General features: G+C 35.9%; 1 protein-coding gene across 1 annotated transcript in view; it reads left to right on the forward strand.

The window, feature by feature from the left end:
• The window catches only part of LOC120070894 (protein PIR), a 90310-nt gene that overhangs the window by 12951 nt on the left and 55026 nt on the right, over window positions 1–22333 (forward strand). The window contains exons 5-13 of the mRNA XM_039022792.1: window positions 6231–6350; window positions 6424–6494; window positions 6629–6721; window positions 14821–14890; window positions 19301–19365; window positions 19524–19719; window positions 19817–19968; window positions 20327–20420; window positions 20901–21113. Coding sequence (XP_038878720.1) covers window positions 6231–6350; window positions 6424–6494; window positions 6629–6721; window positions 14821–14890; window positions 19301–19365; window positions 19524–19719; window positions 19817–19968; window positions 20327–20420; window positions 20901–21113 — 1074 coding nt within the window. The remainder of the gene's footprint in view (window positions 1–6230; window positions 6351–6423; window positions 6495–6628; window positions 6722–14820; window positions 14891–19300; window positions 19366–19523; window positions 19720–19816; window positions 19969–20326; window positions 20421–20900; window positions 21114–22333) is intronic.

Below are 22333 nucleotides of genomic sequence, written 5' to 3' on the forward strand. Positions count from 1 at the left end.
CTTCCAACATCTAGCTTCTTTGTCAAAAGCGGGCAAGATGCTTCTGGTGTAACCAAGATTTCTAAAATCAGAATCTACTCAAACTGGTTTTTAAGATGTGTAGTGGGCCTGCAGTTGGAGGACGGTTCTTCATTCACATTCCATTAGGAACTCTTAATTCAGATTGGTATTCCTTCTTTACCTTGTTAAATGATGCTTTGTCCCTCTTTGAAGTTGAACAGATGACAAAAAACCCTCGCTCAGTCCCAATCTTCTATGCAAACATAGTAAGGGGAAGAATGATTAAGCCTATTTTTCCAGAAAAACAAAGTCCCCTGCCCCTTCAGAACACCAAAAAACAGAGCAAATCTAATTTTTGGGTTCAAAAACATCATGATGTCCTCAAAGAAGATTTCAGTAAATTGTGGGTAGTCAGCCGTTTTTGTGAATTCAATGAATGGAAGGAAGTTTCAGAGGTACTAAGACAGTGGTCTAAGTCTAAAATTCTCATCACTCCTCTTTCAACTGAATCATCCCTTTTAAAGCTGGAAAAGGGAATTTGGAAGACTTGATTGAACATCCAGGTGTGTGGCAAATAAAGGTAGTTAAAGGATATGGAGGTTGGATTTCTATTAAAAATCTACCATTAGAATTTTGGTGCAAGCAAATATTTGAAGCAATTGGTGCTTATTTTGGTGGATTAGAAGAAATTGCCATAGAAACTTTAAACCTCTTAAATGTGGCAGAAGCTAGAATTCAAGTTAAGAAAAATTTATGTGGGTTTATACCAGCAACTTTAGAAATTTCAGATGAAAACAGGGGAAGCATCTTTCTTCATTTTGGTGATATTGAATTTTTAAACCCTCCAAAGAAGGCCAAGAGGTTTTTAATGAAAAGAATCTCTCAAATCCGATAGACAAGGCTAGATTTAATCAAGTATTGATTGATGAAGGATTATATGATTCAAATGAGGCTGAGTAATGGTCCTTCCTCAAGATAGCAGTCAATCACTTGAACTTTTCCAGAAATCCCCTGTTTTCAAAGGGAATTTTGTCCCAAACGGCGATGAAAGATGTTAAACAACCGGAAAAGGAGAGTCAAGAAACTTCCCCATTTAAAAAGTTGACTTCGGTGACTTTTCAGATAGATGGAGGAGTAGTCAGCCCGTCGGAATCTATTATTGGTGAAGATCAATCTGGACTTTTCCCTAACCGGTTTAGTGTGAACAATAAGAAAGAGAAAGAAGTGGAGTCATTAAGAGGAGAGGAGTATCATTTATTGAAGAGAGAAGCTATAATAAATCCAATTCATTCCAAAGGAAGTCCAACGGTTTCTACACTACCAATGGCCCCTTTAATCTCCTCTCTCGGAATACCAACGGCCTCCAATTCAAATTTATCCTTCGAGGAAGTCCAACAGTCTATTTCATTAAAGGAAGAAGATTTTTTATTAATGGACAAACAAAAAGTCCATCTAAAGGATGCAGCCCCTCCGTGTGATGATTTTTTGGTTTCCAAGCCATCAGTTGATCTTCCTGCCCATACAGAAGGCCAATCGTCACTTTCTGCCTTTCCCTTTCACACCTACGAACCATTGAGAAAAGATTCATTAGGTGGCTTTTCCTCTCCCCCTACCTTACCTGGAATTAATCCAAAAAATACAAGCAAGGTTTCCATCTTAAAACCTTTTCGAAAACACTTCATAAGGAAGAAAACTTCCTTCCAAAACGGTTGGACTTCCCTGTTGAATGTAGACATTTTAGAAAACTGTTGCATCAAGGTTCAATTACCTTCCGACTCCTCTTCCAGGTCAGTATCTTATCCCTCTCATCCTTGCTCCTTCTCCTTCCAAGATTTCAAAGTCCTAGACTCACAAGTAGCCTTTATAAAAGGCTTATCCGATCCCCCAACGGAATTTTTCAAAGGCTATGACTCAGATGAAGACTCCCTACTCAGCATTAGCAGTGAGGAGAATGGCAGCCTAGTCCATGACTTCCTCCAAGAAGAAGAGTACCTTGATTATGAGCAGCAACAAGACTTGCACTGTTTGTTCCAACCTGAAGAAAATCTCAACACAGTTAGTTTCATCAATTCTTGCATTAAGCCCATCGAAAAAGAAGATATTCCCAGCAACCTGATTACATTGGTAGAGGATAGTGGATTGATTTTGGGTTAATTACAAGAACTCAATATGAAAATCATTTCATGGAATACTGGAGGTTTGAATGATGCCTCCAAAAGATTGGCAGTAAGAAGAAATGTCAGAAAAGTCAATCCGGACTTGGTCATGATCCAAGAAACCAAGAAAAAGTCTTTTGACATCAGATTCATAGAAGAAATTTGGAGTTCCAAAGATAGACGGTGGGAGTATGTGGAAGCACAAGGTCATTCAGGAGGCTTGTTAACCATGTGGGATGAAAGTAAGATCACTATGACAGAAGTTCTTAAGGAAGGCTACTCTTTATCAATTACATGCATTACATTATGCAAGAAGACAGCTGGGTCACAAATGTTTATGGTACTACGGATTACAAAGAAAGAAAGCACATTTGGCCGGAATTATATTCACTTTCAGGGTATTATTGTGAGTCTTGGTGCATTGGAGGAGATTTCAACATCACTAGAAGGATTCAAGAAAGAATCCAACGGGGAGATTAACAAAAGGGATGAAGAAGTTTAATAAATTTATTGATTCAGCAAAATTATTGGAAATCCCCCTTGGAAATGGCCAATTTACTTGGTCAAGAGAAGGTCCTCCAGCTTCTTCTTCACTTCTTGATAGATTTCTGGTATCAAATACTTGGGATGATATCTTTGCAAATACTGGAGTAGTAAGACTGGCAAGAACATGTTCAGACCATTTTCCAATCCTTCTTGAAGCCGGATCTTTTGAATGGGGGCCATCTCCCTTCAGATTTTGTAACAGTTGGTTATCCATAGTAGAAAACTGTAAAATTGTTAAAGACACTTTGTCAGTGGATGTTCAGCAAGGTTGGGCTGGATTTGTCATCTCCATGAAGTTAAGAAAAGTTAAAACAGCCCTTAAAACTTGGCATGTAGAGTTTGAGAAAGCAAGAAAATCAAATGAGGAAGTATTATTAAGAAAATTAAAGGAAATTGATCAACAAGTAGAAGCTTATGGCTTAAAAGATTCAAACAGAAGTTTGAGAAATGTGTTGTTGGCTGAATTTTTTTCCATTATAGAACAGATGAAAGAAATCTAAGACAAAAAAGTAAGCTGAATTGGCTAAATTTAGGGGATGAAAATACAAAATTCTTTCATAGATTTTTGGATGCAAAAAAAGAAGAAATCTGATTTCTGAGCTCATAAATGATCAAGGAGTAGCAACCAATTCTTTCAAAGAGATTGAAGACCTCATCTTAGATTTCTACTCCACTTTATATACCAAGTTTCCAGGTCAAAGAATAGTGCCTTTCAACCTGAAATGGTCCAAAGTTTCTACTGCTGATAATGCAAAGTTGACAGCAAGGTTCTCTTTAGTAGAGATCAAATCTGCCCTAAATCTGTTAGGTAAAAACAAGGCCCCTGGACCGGATGGTTTTACAGCTGAATTCCTTCTCAAATTTTGGGATTTCTTCAAGGATAAATATCTAGAACTTTTTGAAGATTTCTACAATAATGGAGAGTTAAATTCATGCATAAAAGAAAACTTCATCAGCCTTATTCAGAAGAAAAAGGATGCTACTCGGGTATGTGATTTCAGGCCAATAAGCCTAACCATTCCAAGGGAAAAAAAGGGTGGATTCTAAAACTTGATTTAGAAAAGGCCTTCAACAGGGTGGATTGGGAGTTTCTTGAAAAAATTCTGGTCGAGAAGAATTTTGACTCAAGATGGATTATGTGGATGATGGGTTGTATTTCTAACACAAAATTCTCAATCTTTATAAATGGAAGACTTTGTGGCAGAATTCAAGCTTCAAGAGGAATAAGGCAAGGTGACCCTCTTTCTCCTTTCTTATTTTTACTAATCAGTGAAGTCCTAAATGCATTACTTTCCCAGTTTCAAGAAAAAGGCAAGTTTGAAGGTTTTATTGTTGGCAAAGACATAATTCATGTTTCTATTTTACAATTTGCGGATGATACTCTAATTTTCTGCCAAGATGACAAAGAAAAACTCAGCAACCTAAAGAAAATACTGAATTATTTGAGTGGTGTTCGGGGCTGAAGGTTAATTGGGAAAAATCAGCTTTATGTGGCATCAATATAGACCATTTCAAGTTACAATCAGAAGTAGCCCTCCTAAATTGCAAGGCTGTTCACCTCCCATTTATGTACCTTGGCCTTTCTCTAGGGGGATACCCTAAACAATTAGCTTTTTGGCAACCAGTGATCGACAAAGTCCAAAGCAAACTGGACAAATGGAAGAGATACAATCTTTCAAGAGGAGGTCGCGCCACCCTATGTAAGTCAGTTCTTTCTCATATACCAACTTACTATATGTCACTTTTTCAAATGCCAGAAAAGATGATTCAATCTCTAGAAAGAACAATGAGGGATTTTTTTTGGGAAGGGCATTTCGAAAGCAAAATAAATCATCTGGTTAAATGGAGCATAGCTTCATGGTCCCAAGAAGATGGTGGACTCGGCATTGGGTGCTTGAAAATCAGAAATCAGGGCCTTCTAGCAAAATGGGGGTGGAGGTTTTTCTTTGAGGTCAACTCACTTTGGAGGAAAGTAATTATAAGCATTCATGGAAGAAGTAAGTTTGGTTGGCATACCAATGGTAAATTTTCCAGCAGCCTTAGAAGCCCATGGATTAATATTTCAAGATTTTGGTTAAAAGTGGATTCCTTGGCAACCTTCAAAGTTGGTAATGGTGAAAGAATAAGCTTTTGGAGAGATCCTTGGTTGGATTTGGTTCCTCTAAAAATCTCATTCCCTAATCTTTTCTCTATCTCCACCAAGTTATATGGATTGAAGAAATTACTAGCAAGCGAGGTTTCTCTATTGAACTGGTGATTACAATGGGGAAAGAGCCGCCTTTGTATTCCCATAGCTATGATGCCGTCAATATCATTTATGAAGGCCAACCACCCACATACGAGGAAGCTTTCTTTAAGAAGAGAGAGATGAATACCATGATAAAGGAGATGGACCCATGGATTGAAGCTAGCCATGATTCATTTAATGAACAAACTATCTCTATTGCTGTGAACCAGTCATCAACATTGCCCGGTATCCCTAATGTCGTAGATTGAAGCCAACCATGGTTCATTTTGTTCCTTATTATGTATCATCATTTGTTGAACATTTGACTCTTTTCATTATTTCAATATTGGGATATGATGAGGGAGCTATGGACGTGCCAACCTAATTGAGATATTCGGGTGCGTTGCTGATCCTCTTGTCTTCTAAAATGGATTTTATGGAGTTTCGTCTCAAAGTGAAACAAAATCAAATGGGCTTCCTTCTAGTAAAGGTGGTGCTTACTTCTTCGTATTCCTCGGAGGTATTTGTATGGATTGACCTGTTTTTCATTGCAGAACACCACTTGGGGTCATGGTTAGAATCCATGGCTTTTCGAGCAAAAACTCGACAAAGAATGGCATGAAGAATAAGGCTTTTTCAAATTTTTCTGAAGGCAGTGTTCTCGCTTAGAAGCCGTACCATTGTGAGTCATAATATACAGAGCAACCCGTCCTATCTAGTCCACTTATTGTCCTTTTTTTTTTTTATGAAAACAACTTTTATTGAGAAAAAAAACAAAAGAATACATGGGCATACAAAAAATCAAACCCACCAAAAGAGAGCTTCCTCTACAAGAAGGGGCTCCAACTATGTAACAAAATGCCTATAGGATAATTACAAAAATCCTTCAAAATCGAAGCCCAAAGAGAAACATGAAAACGAACGAGGGACCAAACATCTGAAGGTTCTCTATCCACACTCCTAAACACTCTCCTATTTCATTCATCCTATAAAACCTGTAAGACCGCCCCCACCCCAACACACCATAAAAAACAATCCTTCCTCCCAAAAGGCTGATTCCTCAATCATAACACTGATGTCTCTATGCTGAGCGATCATCAAACCAAACGTCTGGAAGAAAGAATCTTGCAAACTCACAGTGCCAAAGAATATGGTCCAGGCTTCTGCGTATATATCCTCTGAGTTAGATTTTGTTTTCTTAAATTCTTGTCATACTAAATTTTCTTGTAACCGTTTCCTATGTTCAATAAGAAAATAATTTCTCCAAAAACTTTGCTTATTGGTTTAAAATTTTTTGGCAGCTACCCGAATCTATGAAGCAAAGTCAAGCTGACCTATATTTGGAAACGTATCAAGTTTTGGATTTGGAAATGAGTCGTCTACGTGAAATTCAAAGATGGCAAGCATCAGCCGCATCGAAGGTATTGCATTTAGTGAATTGTTCCATTATTATTAATTTAAATTACCCATTTATGTAGGCTATCTTTTATGCAGCTTGCTGCTGATATGCAACGTTTCTCGAGGCCGGAGAGGCGCATCAATGGCCCCACAGTTACTCATCTCTGGTGTGTTATGTCAACTTTGAACTCAAGCTCCTCTAACATATAATTACACTATCACTTATCCCCTAATGTTGGGAAATTTTAATTTTATGTCAATTTCAATATTTCTAAATTCTAACTAAACTTTTTCACCTTAGGTCAATGCTGAAATTGCTTGATGTCTTAGTTCAACTTGATCATCTTAAAAATGCCAAGGCAAGCATACCCAACGATTTCTCTTGGTATAAAAGGTATGAAAACATTTTCTTTTGTCTTTATGATTTAGCGAATGAGGGGTTTTTTTTTTTCTTTCTTTTTTTCTTCCTTTTCTTGCCTTCTAAATAGGCCATTGGGATGTAAATGGGAAGCTCGATTGTTTTTTTTGGAAAGGAAACATAACTTTTCATTGATGAAATGAAAAAGGGGTTATTTTTTATTATTTATTTATTTATTATTATAATTATAATTATTATTTTCTTATTTTTTAAATGGAAACGAGCCTCATTCATTGAATTAGTGAATAGAGACTAATGCTCAAAGTACAATATAGGGATACAATGATAAAAAAGAACCTAAAGATCAAGAGGTGCACCCAGGCATCTCAACTAGGTTGATCCCCTTAGCACCAACACCATATCCAAGAACTACAAAACGTAAACATGGCTAAATAGAAGATCAACACTCCCACTGGAAGTGACATACAAAGGACAAAGTATTAATGTGCCAAAGTTCCAAATTGGAAAAATACAACATGCTATTGGACAAAAGCAATGTTGTTGAGGTGACCCCGGGCGCACGCCTAAGGCGACAGGCGAGGTGCCCAAGAGCCTTTGCGCCTCTTGTGATGTCTAGGTGAGGCTCTTAAAAGAGGCGATCACCATTTGATGCCTTTTGGCGCCTCGGTGCGCCTTCACCTTTGTGATGGGCGAGCGCCAAATTATATTTTATTTATTATTATTTAAAAAAAACTATTTGATCCACAACCCATGAAGCCCATGTTAAGGAAGATTTCAATTACTTAACCACAAGAACCACCGCTTTGATTTCTTCCTTTGTGCTTCTTTCTTCTCCTTCATCGAATGGTCACTCTTGACTCTTCTACTTCACGATTTTGCTTCTTCTCCAAGGCTTCTCTCTAAAAGGCATCACCTTCTGCCAACAGCTTCATCGAATCATCAAGTTCTTTTTGCAGTTGCTTCGAGTTCAAGAGCGGTGTGGTCTTGTGGGTTCCGTGTTCCTTTTTGATACTGATTTTCTAAGTTGTGTAAAGGTACATGAATTTATTATGTTCCTTTTTTTATTAGTCGATTTCCTGAGGCTTGAGAAGTTTTTAAATAAAAAAAGGTCATGTCGGTTAGTGGAGTTAAGGGGGTTTGGGTGGATCAAGATTTTTCTTTTAGTTTTGAACTGTTTTCTAATAACTTATAACCACCTAAATTTTTGCATAATATTTATTCAGTTGGTGGGTGAGGGATGTTATATATTTTTACCCTCAATGTGTTCATATTATATTTTATATATATTTTTTTTGAAAAGGAAACAGTCTTTATTAATCAGTAAAATTTAGTACAAGAGATGAGTACTTTGTGAATAAAGGCTAAAACAAAGAACCAAACAAAAAACCAAAGGATCAGTAGGTGCACCTGGACATCTCAACTAGGTTGACACCCCCTTAGCACCCTCATCATATCCACCAAAGATGAAAAGCCGACAAAGGCTAACAAAAGAGTATTCTAATGAGACAATACAAGGAAAAACTTCACAAATTGAAGTTGCAAAGAACTAAGCTACAAAGACCTATAGTACATCAAGGAAATTAGGACAGTTAAGAATACTAAGAAAAGAAAAGCTGCTGTCACTATCACCGATCTTCAGTTAATCTTCCATATGAAAGAACGTCTTGCCAATTTAAGCTTATGTCTTGCAAAGAATAGGCTTCAAAGCATTTAGAAAGGGAGCACCAAAGAGAGACGTTGAGTTTTGCCCGCCTCAAAACGAGCAAATCAAGGAGTTTCCTTCCCATTGAACACTCTTTGGTTTCTTTTTTTTTTTTGGAAAAAGAAACAATTCATTGATATAAGAGAATATCGAGCAAAAGCCCAAGGTACAAGAGGATTATACAATGAGTTAAATAACAACCGAATACCAAACGGGTTAGCTAGCACACCCGAGCATCTCAACTAGGTTGACACCTCCTTAGCGCCCTCATCATATCCAAAGATAAACTAAGACTAGCTTAAAAGAAAAGCAGAAAGCATTACACTCCCCAAAAGGAACAAACATCGGGGCTAATACTTAAATAAACAGACTGAAAAATCAATGAAAATCTAAGAAAACCGCTGGATGCTGAAGAGACTAAAACCCATCACTTGGGAGGGAGGCAAACACCCTCCAATTGAGATTGAATTATGATAAACTATAGGCATTAAAGTGCTTGGATAGGATACACCAAGAAGAAGCTAGCCGACGGGCTGATTCGAATCGATCTTGACAGCCAAGAGCCTTATCAAGGAATACCCTTTGATTTCTTTCAAACCAAAGATCAACCAACAGAGCCTTGACTGCATTCAACCACAATAAACTGCTGGATTTGTGTAGATTTATACCAACTAAAAGCTGCAGCAAGTTGCCCTTAAAGTCATTACTCATAACCCATGAAATGTTGAAGAAGGACAGCAACTTATTCCAACACCAAGCTGAATATGAACAAACAAAGAAAAGGTGGAGGGAGTCTTCTGACCAATTTAGGCACATAGGGCATATTGAAGGAGAGATATAGCTGGCGGCCAGCTTGCTTTGCAACACCGAGGCTACATTCAATTGACCACAAAGCATTTATCCAGACTAGAATGTTAATTCTTCTCGGGCTGCAAGTCTTCCATAGGGCCGAGTAGAGAGTTTTATCCATTAGGGAGGAAGTGGGAAAGGTGTACTCTAAGTGAATTGACCGTAAAGAGTCCCGAGGCTGAAATAGACCATACCTTACTATCAACAACTTCTGAAACTTTCCTTGTTGCAATGACTCCAAGCAAATCTTGAAAAGAGATGATATCCTCTTCTTTAAGCAATCGACGAAAGGTGATTGATCAAGCAGCCAAACTATTGTCCCAATGGTCGGCAACCAAGCCATTTGGAAACAAGGAGATTCGGAAGAGATTTGGAAATAAGGAACTGAAAGGAGTCACTCCCACCCAAGGGTCCATCCAAAATGCAATTTTGCTGCCATTTCCAAGTTTGAAAGTGGCCAACGATTCAACTTTTAGCCAAGACTTAGAAATACTGATCCATGGGCTTCTCAAACTTCTACCCCCTTTACCTGCCGTGTGCCAATTAAAAGGATCCGTGCCATGAATGCTTCTGATAACTTGCCCCCAAAATGAGCCTTCCTCTTTGAAAAATCTCTCGCCCCATTTAGCAAGTTGTGCTAAATTCATAGTTTTAAATCCATCAAGGCTGAAGCCTCCATCTGTCATTGGTTTTTGTACCAAAGCCCACTTCACCAAATGATTTAGCTTACTGCCATTGTGCCCTTCCCAGAAGAAGTTCCTCGTGATTTTCTCCAATTTTGAAGCAACTCCATCCGGCAATATAAATATGGACATAAAGTGCGTTTGGAGGTTAGACAAAATTGACTTGCATAATGTGACCCTACCACCTCTAGAGAGATTGAAACGCTTCCATTTGTCCAATTTGGCTTGAAAGCTGTCCAAAACTGGTTGCCAAAAAGACAGTTTTTTCGGGTATCCACCTAAAGGCAGCCCAAGGTAAAGGATTGGAAGCTGATCTGCCTTACAATTTAATGAAGCAGCCGTGGATAACAATTCATTTTCATCCACATTTATACCGTAAAGGGCAGATTTATCCCAGTTTACCTTCTGCCTTGAGCACCATTCGAAAAACTCCACCGTTTGCTTTAGTTTTGCAAGCATGTTGCTGTCATACTTGCAAAACAAAAGCGTATAGTCCGCAAATTGAAGGATGGAGATCTGAATTTTATCTTTGCCAACCACAAAACCTTCATATAGACCGGCTTGAATGATCTTGGTCACCAAAGCACTTAAAACTTCACTTACAAGAAGGAAAAGGAAAGGTGAAAGGGGATCACCTTGCCTAATGCCTCTTGTGGCAGCCACTCTTCCCCTTGGTTTACCATTGATGAAAACTGAAAACATTGGATTTTTAACACAACCCATAATCCAATCTATCCATTTCTGACCAAAGTTTTTGCTTCTCAACACCTTTTCTAGGAAATCCCAATCAACACGGTCGAAGGCCTTTTCCAAGTCAAGTTTGAGAATCCACCCTTTCTTCTTTTTCACTCTATACTCTTCTACGGCTTTGTTAGCAATGAGGATGGGGTCTAAAATTTGCCTTCTTTCAATAAAGGCACTTTGGGAAGAAGCTATAATGCTAGGCATTACCAATTTTAATCTTTCAACCAGCACCTTTGCAACAACCTTATATATCATTGATGTTAAGCTAATTGGCCTGAAATCACTAACTTTGACTGCTATTTTATTCTTTTGAATAAGACAAATGAAGTTTTCCTTTATGCATGCATTAAGCTTACCATTCTTATAGAAATCTTCAAAGGTGGATTGCAGATTTTCCTTGATCAGGTGCCAAAATTTCAGCAGAAACTCCACTGTGAATCCATCGGGTCCGGGTTTTTTACATTTTCCAAGTTTCCTTACAGCAGCCTTGATTTCTTCAAGTGAAAACTTGATTTGTAAGCTTGCATTCTGAGTTGAGTTGATACAAGACCAATCAAGGTTCAAGGGAAGATGCCTTAAACCCGGGGACTTAAGGAAGATGTTGCTGTAAGCATTCAGGATTAAATGTTCAATCTCTTGAAAAGAAGTTGTTGGCACCCCTTGATCATCTACTAATTCAACAATAAAATTTCTTCTCTTCTTTGCAGCTAAGTACTTATGGAAAAAACTTGTGTTTTTCATCTCCCAACTTTAACCAATTCAACTTACTTTTCTGAATTAGATTAATTTCTTCCAATCTGTAAAGAGACATTAAATCTGACTTCAAAGTGAATCTAAGTGCCAATTCACTACTAGTAAGGGTACAACAGTCGGCAAGAGCATCCCATTTTTCTATTTCTTTTAACAATCCCTCTTCTTTCCTTCTTTGATCTTCTTGGAATTTAGAGTGCCATTCCTTTACTGCTGCCTTTACACATTTCAGTTTCTGATTAAGGGCAAAACCAGCCCACCCTTGAATTTTACTGTTTGACCAAACTGATTCGATGATTTTGACACACTCCTTATTAAACAACCGGCTGTTACAAAATCTAAAAGGGGAATGACCCAGCTTCTAGCAAAATTGGAAAGTGATCTGAGAAGGATTTGACTTGTCTATTAGCTCTATAATTTTCAAACAACTCGTCCCAAGTTTTGGAGATGAGAAATCGATCTAAAAGAGATCTTGAAGCTGAAACACTTTCCCTAGACCAAGTGAAGCTGCCATTTCCCAACCGTATCTCCAAAAGATCGGCTTGGTCTATGAAGTTGTTAAACTTCCTCATTCCTTTAGTGCTTCTGCTCAAAGGATATTTTTCATGCGCCCATCTTGTGATATTGAAGTCTCCCCCGATATACCATGCTTCTACACAATAATATGAAAGAGATAGAAGTTCTGGCCACATGAATTTTCTTTCTTTGTAATCGTTTGGTCCATAGACATTAGTGATCCAACAAGTCTTATTGCAAGCAGTGATGCACTTTACTGATAATGAATACCCCCCTTTCAAAGTTTCAACCACAGAGATAAAATTCTTATCCCATAAAGTCAATAGTCCACCTGAATAACCAAAAGATTCCACAAATTCCCATCCTATATCTTTAGAACTCCACAAGGTTTTGATGAAGCTCAATTCAAAGCTATCTTTCTTTGATTCTTGAATTAGAACTACTGCTGGATTAATTTTCTTTAGAAAATGCTTGAGAGCTAACCTTTTATTAACATCTTTCAGGCGTTTAGTATTCCACGACACAATTCTCATAATTCAGGCTTAAAGGAAGGGTTATAGCCTCAACTACTAGTCGATAATCCAAGATGAGATGACAATCTGTGACAATTGAGGTTAGGTGAGCTGGGAGGTCACTTGGAATGGCTGGAAAAACTGAGCCAACTGCCTCTGAAAGGTTGTCATCCTCTGTCTGAAACAGGGGATTCAAGTCTGGAACTATAGGGTCTTCTTTTCTTTTTTCTTCTGAAAAACCATATGATCTTGCCCAATCCTCTTCTTCACTACTCATGCTGAAGGGCGAATCAAGGAGGACATCCCCTTTGTCTATTGAGAACTCCCTCGAATTGGTTGTGGAACCTCTCAGAAAGGTATGCTCTGAATTAGGTAGAGAAAAAACAGAGTGTTCAAAGGGAGTAGGGAGAGGAGGAGGGGAGGATGACCTGGAGCTTTGAGAAAGGTATGCTTTGAGTTAGGTAGAGAAAAAACATAGTGTTCAAAGATCGAAACTCTCAAGATTTGAAAATCGAAGTTCTGAAGATTTGAAGACCGGAACCCTCAAGTTCTGAATAACTGAAGGCCGAAGCTCTTCAAACTCTAAAGCTGTGAAGATCAAAGTTTTTCAAGCCCTCAAGCCTTTTGTTTTGTTTCATAAATTCAAGTTCTCATGCTCTAAAGATTGAAAATCCCAAGCCCTCAAGTTCTGAAGACTTAAGCTCCCAAGTTCTCAAGCTCAAAAGACGGAAGCTTCCAAGCTCTAAAGAACTGAAGATTGAAGCTCTCAAGCTCTGAGGTTCTGAATGCCAAAGTTCTTAATCTTTGAAGCTCTGAAGAACTGAAAACCAAGACTCTCAAGTTTTGAAGAACTCAACACTGAAGCTCCCGAGCTTTAAAGATCTAAAGATCGAAGGCTTAGGAGGCTAAAACTCCCCTCCAAGTTCCTAAAGACTTAAGGCTGAAGCTCCAAGAAGATTTGGAAGACTTCAATTTCTTGTAACATTCGAGAGAAAGGCATCAAAGGAACGTGTACTTGAGATTCTACTCACTTATACTAAAAATCAATACAAATACAAAGTTCAAATTCAACGAATTAAATTTCTTCAAAATCTCGTTGAACAGATGTATTCATGATTATTGTTTTTGTATTTGGTGCAAGAAGGATATCTTTTTTGTTGAGGATACGAGTAATAAAGCTACCTCGTCGCATGCATCTCCCATTTGTGTTGGCTTGAACTCTCTTTGGTAGATTTACTACAGAATCCTATGCATTGGTTCTTCTACTAGAAAGTTCATGATGATTTGGGGACCATTTGCCTGGCTGAGTTTAAAGCTTTCAATGATTGATGTCTTGAATGTGCTGTTTGGCCTTGGAGAAAGAGATTCTTAGAGCCCTGTGAAAGTCTAAAAGCCCAAAGGGAATTAATGTTTTCTTATGGACTATGTTAAAGGATTGCCTTAGTTCTTCAGATATTTTGCAGAAGAAAATTCCCAGAAAATGCATCAAGCCTGCAATCTGTTGGGCCAATTTGCTTGAGATCTTAAATCTACATTGGGTCTTCTCCAATATTTTCAGAAGAGAACTATCTCAACAAGCTGCTTTCTTGGATTAATGGGGTGAAAGCAATTGTACCTAAATCATGGTTAGAGAGGAATCATGACAAGTCTCTTTTTTGGATTGATCGTTTTGAGTTAGCTCAGTTGAAGGCTTCTTCTTGGTGCTCCTTATATATTTACCTTTGGAATACTTTTGTTTCTTAGATTTATGTTGTTCCTTTATGGTTATTGTTAGAATATAATATTAAATGTGCCTTCACCCATCAACTTAAGCTTTTGGGTCAAAGGAGATTTAATGGTCTAGGAGGTGCTATATTCAAACCCCTGCAATGTTATTTTCTTCCCAATTAATATTGATTTTGTTGGGTCTTCTATATATTTCAAGCGTACAAGTGAGGAGAGTGTTAGAATATAATATCAAATTTGTCTTCACCCATCAACTTAAGCTTTTGGATCAACTGGTTTTTTAACCGTTATTTTATTGTCTTTTTATGTTTTCTTTTTACCTTTGGAGTTCGTATCTTAAAAAAAAGACACTAAAAGTGATTATTCAAGGATTATACCAAGAGTAACATGAATTTACCCCAATTTGCTCTAATCCGACTATATCCCCAATCAATTTGCGGAGTGTTATGTTTGCCAAATATCTTTCTAGTATTACAAATTTGCCTAATTTTGGGCTTTAATATTTTTCATGGAATTATTTTTATTATCTGTCTATGATCGTGAATGTAAATAATAGAAAGGTCAATATTGATAGAAGTTCTGGCTCGTAATAAAAAGTAATTTTTTCTTATTCATTTTCTTTTCTTTCTCCAGGACCTTCACACAAGTCAGTATTCAATGGCAAGATTCTGATTCAATGAGAGAAGAATTAGATGACTTACAGGTTCTTGAAACTACCCCTAAACTGTTATGTTGTATATGTGAACGAGGGCTGTAGGGTCAGGATATTTTCAATTTTGTGGGCTCGTTTGTGGGGTTGGAATGCAGGATTACTGGGAATTAGATTACGATGGGGTTTGCTAGGATGTAACCAGGATTACTAGGAATTAGATTACAGTGTTTGGAGTGCAGAGTTGGATTTGATGACGTACAGGTTCTTGAAACTACCCCTAAAATGTTATGTTGTATATGTGAACGAGGGCTGTAGGGTCAGGATATTTTCAATTTTGTGAGCCGTATTGTCTACAGTCTATTAGGGCCTGTTTGCGGAGTTGGAATACAGGATTACTGGGAATTCAAATTACGATGGGATTTGTTAGGATGTAATCAGGATTACTAGGAATCAGATTACGGTGTTTGGAGTGTAGGGTTGGATTTGCTGTGTTATTGATTGCTGTGTTTGGATTGCAAGGTCAGAATTGGGCTGGGTTTGATTATTTTTTTTAATTATTACTTTTACTATTTTTTAAAATCTATCTTCTACATCATACTATAAACCATAATTTCCTAAATTTTAAAGTACTTTCTAAATTAAAAAAATTATCACATATAAATCATAATTTCCTAAATTCTAAAGTACTTTCTAAATAAAAAAATTCACATATAAATCATAATTTCCTAAATTCTAAATTACTTTCTAAATAAAAAAATTATCACATACAAATCATAAATTCCTAAATTCTAAAGTATTTTCTAGATAAAAAAAACTCTCACATATAAATCACAGTTTCCTAAATTCTATCGCACTTTCTAAATAAAAAAAGTTAGTCACACACAAATCATAATTTCCTACATTTTTAAAGTACTTTCTAAATAAAAAAAATTATCACATACAAATCATAGTTTCCTACATTCTAAAGTACTTTCTAGATAAAAAATTATTACATATAAATCATAACTTATAAAAAATTCACATATAAATCATAATTTCGTAAATTTTAAGGTACTCTATAGATAAAAAAATTATGACATATAACATTATGTTTGTAAAATTTGTTATAAAACTGTTTAGAACTTTTTGATAATATTGTGTTTACGAAATTTGTTATAAAATTTTTCTAAGGTTATGTTTTTTATAATATTGTGTTTACAAAATTGGTTATAAAACTGTCTTCGAAGGTTCAAACAAAATTTTTTATAAAACTTTTTTCTAAGGTTGTGTTTTTTATAACATTGGTGTTTATAAAATTATATAAGATTGTTTAAGATCTTTTTCCTTATAAAAAACGTGTCAGTTCATAAAAAAATTATTTTCATTTTGGTAATGAAATTTGTTTTTTTTCACTTGGGAATCATATTAGGGACTACATATATATATATATATATATATATATATATTTTTTTTTTCGAAATGCAAAATATTTTTTTAAATAGAAAAAGTCTAATTTTTTGCTTAACTAAACTGTGGTTACTTTGCTTTTTGCATAGAGAAAACCGTGATGATTTTGTTTTGCTCATAATAATTTTATTCCTACCATGAAAAAACCTATACACATTCAATCTTCATCTTAGTTTTTTTTTTTTTTTTTTTTTTTTTTTTTTTAAAACAATAGAAAACAAGTACTTTCCATTAAGAAATTTTGATTTGGTTCTTGACTTAAAAATCAGTGCATCTTTTTAAAATGACCTTGAAAGAAGAGTAATCTTTTTTCCATGAACGATAAAACCTACATGTCATAAAATGAAAGAATGAAATGATAAATTTATAATGCAAGATAATTGTAAAAACATAAAAGAATGATAAAAAAAGATATTGCATACCTTAGCAAGGTTAAGTGCACTGGCACACTTTAACTTGATAAACCAACAAAAGAAGTGAAGTTGTAGAAGTGAGTCCACGGTAGGCCCATCACATGAAAAAGAAGAATAAAGAAGCCAGTACAAAAATAAAAGAAAGGAGCAGAATCTATGAAGCAGAGAGTGAGAATAAAAGAACATCTTTGATTACTTACCCTTGGAGTGTGGACCCCTTGGATAGTTTCAGTTTCGAAGAGGAAGAGATGGTGTGAAGGATTGTGAAGGGATGATTATATATAGACCTTGAGTTAATGGAACAATTAAAACCCAACCACCTTTCAAACAGTCCAGTTTAGAATAGTGTTTTAAAATAAATGGAAGTGGCATATCCATTAATCTACCCCAACCACCAGCTCAACCATGAAACATAATAATAATAATAAATTAATACATTTATGGATGAAAAGACAAATAAGTGAACAGTTTGGTTAGAATCAAACTAATGATCCAATTATTCATAGTCAAGTCAGAAACATAGGTTGGAAATAGTCAAAACAATGATAAAATGAAAACTCAGAATAGAGGTCTCAGGTTTGGAATTTTTGATTTGCTCAGAATTATAAAACATACAAAAGAATGAAAGAACTATGAACATAGTTAACATCACTGATCCGTCCCATCCATAATCACAACACAAACATTAGTATACACCATCAATTCTAATAAAATAAATCCAAAAAATAGAAGTGAGTTATAATCACACCAAAACATAATACATAAAATACAAAACACAAAAATTTGTAAAACTAAAGAGGCCTCAGGTAAAAAATTAGATGAATCGATAAATACATCATCAAACATGTTTTAGTTGCAAACGTACACATATTTAACACAAAAAGAGTATAATAATGGAAAGGCAGATTTATAAGTCTTTAATAAGTATTTAGGCAAAGAAAAAAAATGAAACATATATAATTAAAAACAATTAAAAAACAATTCTTCTTTCCCTGAAAGAAAACCTAGTTGTGACTAGTGACAAATCTGTGTAGGCAAAAATATCAACTAATTATATATTTGGAAAAAAGATTTCTCATCATTGGCCTAAAAAACGAGGACTAGTAAGAACAAATTCGAAAAATGCAAACCAGAACCAAGGAAAACAAATTCGAAAATATCAAAAAATCACGAAAGCAGATCCGATCTGAAACATGCAACAAAAAACCAAATTAGGAACAGATCCAACACATTCGAGGAAGGCGAAATAAGAACAAATCCAAAGAATGTAAACCAAAACTGAGAAGAACAGATTCAAAGTATAAAAAAATCATGAAAGCAGATCAGATCCGAAACATGCAACCCAAAACCAAATTAGGAACAAATCCAACACAGTTGAAGGAAGGCGAAATAAGAACAGAACATATCTGGAAAAACAAAACCAAAGTAAGAAAAGATCTGAAGCATGCAAACGAAGAAACAACAGATCCAAGACATTTTTTAAAAAAAGGACGAAATACAAACACATTTGAAGCATATGAAACAAACCAAAATCAGCTCTAATTAAAATGATCATCATCGGCCTTAAAGGTAAGCCACTAACCTTTTTGTGGGAAGGAGCCTTCCCCTACCAAACTTCCAATGTCAGAAGACCCCATCCTACCAAGCTCTTGACGACAGCAAGAGAAGTCACTTTTGGCCGTTGGAGCGGCAAGAGAGAGCTTCAACGTTCCCTTTGCGTTAGAGGTTCCATAGATTAGAGTTTTAGAGACAGAAAGAACGTGAGATCAGGGAGGAAGACGAAGATTAGAGGAGCATTGAAGGGGAAAATCAAAGCATTAATGGTTTCAAAGAGGAGAAGACCAAACGGGGAGAGAGAGAGATGAGTCTGTGAAACGGTGGGAAAAGCAAAATGAGATCAATGTTGGTGGGTAAAAATTGGGGGAAGTGAAACGGTGGAATGCGAAACCGGGGAAGTGAACGCATGCATTGGGAACCGGAGAAGTGAAACATGGGATTTGAATTGGTGGAAATGCAAAACCAGGGATAATGGGATGGATTACAAACCGGCCTTTAAACCAAACATGGGCTTTCAAGCCCAACCCATTCCAACCCATCTACCAAACGGCCTCTTAGGTTGCGTAGGTCTTCAAGTGATATCAAATCCTAATGGATTTCAAATGAATTTTGCCTTTTGTTATCTCATAGATTATAGAATAGAATGATTTACCTTATCATATTTTAAATCCTAATTAAATAAATCAAGATCAAAAACTTAATAAGTGATTTTTTTTTACTTTATTTTCCAAAAATCAAAGTTCAAAGACTAAATTATTAGAAATTTGAAAGTACAAGATTGTTTATACATCAAAGTTCAAGGACTAAATTGTTACTTTTATGAAAGTTCGTGGGCCAAAAGTGATATTTAACCAAAAAATTTGAAACCATTTCTTGGATTTCAAATCATATGATTTAAAATATCATTTCTTGAATTTTCTTGATTTCTAATGAATTATGAGATAATGCTTTGTTAGCTTAGCACTATAATATTAGTCATCCTTTTAACTTCTAACTTTCTTTGTTTTCTCTCTCCCTCTATTTTTTGCTATGCATTTTGCAACAGATCTTCTTAAGCACACGATGGGCCATTTTATTAAATCTGCATGTTGAGATGTTTCGTGTAAATAAGTATCCTCACTCTTAGATGTCTGCCAAATGAAGAGGATTGAATTCGTCCAGGGACTCAATTTTTATTTCTTGATTTGTCTTGAAGTTCTACAAAAGTTATATTGGTACCCCTAAAAAAAATCCGTTTCATCCTTCTAGACTTCCTTGACATGATATAGTGTAGAAGACATTCTTCAGATCCTCATTGTCTTTGCCGTGGAGTCACTGGAGTTGGATTTTGCACTTCTATATCCAGAGAGGCATGTGCTTTTACGTATTTTGCCTGTTCTTGTTGTATTAGCAACATCATCAGAGAAGGACAGCGAATCACTTTATAAGAGGGTGAAGATTAACAGACTCATTAACATCTTTAAGGTATTGCAGCCTCAAGAATGAATAATCAAATAATTGACCTTTTATTACTTATAAGACATTATATTTTGGCTATCATATATTTTTCATATCTTTCCAGAATGATCCGGTGATTCCAGCATTTCCAGATCTTCATCTTTCTCCTGCAGCAATCTTGAAAGAGTTGTCGATATACTTCCAAAAATTTTCTGCTCAAGCTCGTTTTCTTACTCTTCCAGCACCACATGAGCTTCCACCACGTGAAGCACAAGAATATCCTGTTCGGTTACTTTTTGGTGTTTACTCTCTCGACTGGGCATAAAAAGTCTGAAGCTTTGGTTTAAAGAAAAATGCATTAAAACTTTATCAAATTCCCGCAGTACATAAAATCTATACATACAAGATATGCATGCTCCTTTCTTACAATGTGATCAAATGCTTAAAATAATTTTACACCTTTCATTTTAGGATCACACTACATCATGTGTTGTTTTCTTATTGGTATTTTGTTTTTTTGTTTGCATCCCCATTTCTCAAGCAATTCCTATTTCCATTCCCCCCCGTTCTGAGGTTTAACCATGTGGTTGAGATCTCAGTATACATTTGAGTAAAAGCCTTGACAATAGTCTACATATCAAAGACATTACCTTATCATCAACCACATCGGAGCAATTCGGGCAGAGCATGATGATTTCACCATTCGATTTGCATCATCAATGAATCAGGTAATATCTTTGTCTTCAGCCCTCTCCTTTTCCTAAATGCAATAATTCTTCAAATAATACACGAGAAATTTTAACTTAGGAATTAACTTTTAAAGGAAAGGACATAAAAAAATAATTAAAAGATACAAATGACTAATCCAAATGCAACTATACTATATACAAATCTACAACAAGCATTTCCTTTAAAAACAAAAAGTTGCATTAAACCATAAAATATGAGATTTTGAAGGCATAAAAATCCTGAAAATCACTGAAAACGATGATTTGTACTATTGTTTCTTGTAAACCCTAAAAAGGAAATAGAAGGATCCATTGATCACTTGTGATGGGTTCTCATTCTCTATCAGGGAGTAGAGAGGATCATAATAGGACATTCTCTTTATAGCATGTCACAAATGATGAGAAAGTTTGCAAAGTGGCCTATGTACAAATAATGCTTCTGGGGTTCGACTGAAACTTTACTTGACCTTGAACATGCAGCTGCTGCTGTTGAAATCAACAGAGAATCCAGATATTGAGTGGTGCAAAGATGTTAAAGGAAACATGTATGACATGGTTGTTGAAGGTTTTCAACTCCTGAGCAGATGGACTGCACGTATTTGGGAACAATGTGCATGGAAGTTCTCTCGCCCATGCAAAGATGTTATTTCTTCGGAATCTCATGAAACTTCATCGTTCTCAGACTATGAAAAGGTTCTAAATTTTAATTTTTGCAATAACAGTTATATAGATGTCACTCTTTACTATTTGGCTTGTTTTTTCTTAAGAGGAAACAACACTTATCATTGATAAAATGAATAAAGACTAATGCTCAAATTACAAAGATACAAGAAAATAACATAAACTAAAACTAGAACTAGGGATCGGTAAGTACATCAGGCTATCTCAACTAGGTTGACACACCCATGACACCCTCATCACATCCCAAAACAAAATTATAGACCTTAGTTAGTCTGTAGATTATTTTATTTTATTTTCACCTAGATTGTTTGTATTTCAATCCTTATTTTCCTTTTCCTACCTTTTTATATTATTCTATTTCACTTGTCTTTCAAATTAGAGCCTGATTGGTCTAAATATTTTCTCATAATATCATGTCTTAGCAAGATTAGTATTCTTGGCTTTTAGTGTTGCTAAAATAATTTTGATATGTGTTCTATCCTAATCTTATTGTTTTTCTAACTTTTGACCTTTTGCTCAATATGATAATACCTTAACTAGTTGAGGTATGATGAGTTTGGCAATCCTAATGTCATTGTAACTCCATTATTTTTCCCTTCTCTCTCTCATATGCTTGTCTTTCTGGGGTGTTGGCTTTGTTTCTTCTAACATTATTTTAAAAACTAAATGGCTGCAAGGATAGGATAAGAGTTCAAGCTCATTCCATCAAACTGTAAATGGTAAAAGAAAAGGGAAATGGATAAATTAGGCCCGGTTTGATAACCTTTTTTTTAAAAAATGAAACGAAGTTTTTCATTGATATAATGAAAGAGACGAATGCTCAAAATAGAATGAAACAAGCGGTTAGGTGTCCAAATTTCCTGCAGAAAAACACAAACACTACAAGAGACACTTTAAACACCACCCAAAACAGGGGATATCAGCCTCCCAGTGTTCTAGTATTATATATCAACAGATTACACAAGAGTTCAACAATAACCAGCTACAATATCCTAAGAACAACGTAACAAAAGCAAGGAAAATAGCAAGAAACACACAAGAGCTAGTCGGCTATTTGAGAGAGCCGTCTCTCCTCCAAAATGAGCTCACACTCCCCAAAACGTTCCCCCTTCACACTGAAATCTAAAACCCTACAAAAACCCTTCAACTGGTCCCCACACTTACAATGGTCCTTAGCTGGTCCCCTCCTTACTTTCTGCTTGTCGAATTCCCTTCTTACCCTTCTTCTTGTC

This window comes from Benincasa hispida, chromosome 2 (assembly GCF_009727055.1).
Source record: "Benincasa hispida cultivar B227 chromosome 2, ASM972705v1, whole genome shotgun sequence".
Taxonomy (NCBI): domain Eukaryota; kingdom Viridiplantae; phylum Streptophyta; class Magnoliopsida; order Cucurbitales; family Cucurbitaceae; genus Benincasa; species Benincasa hispida.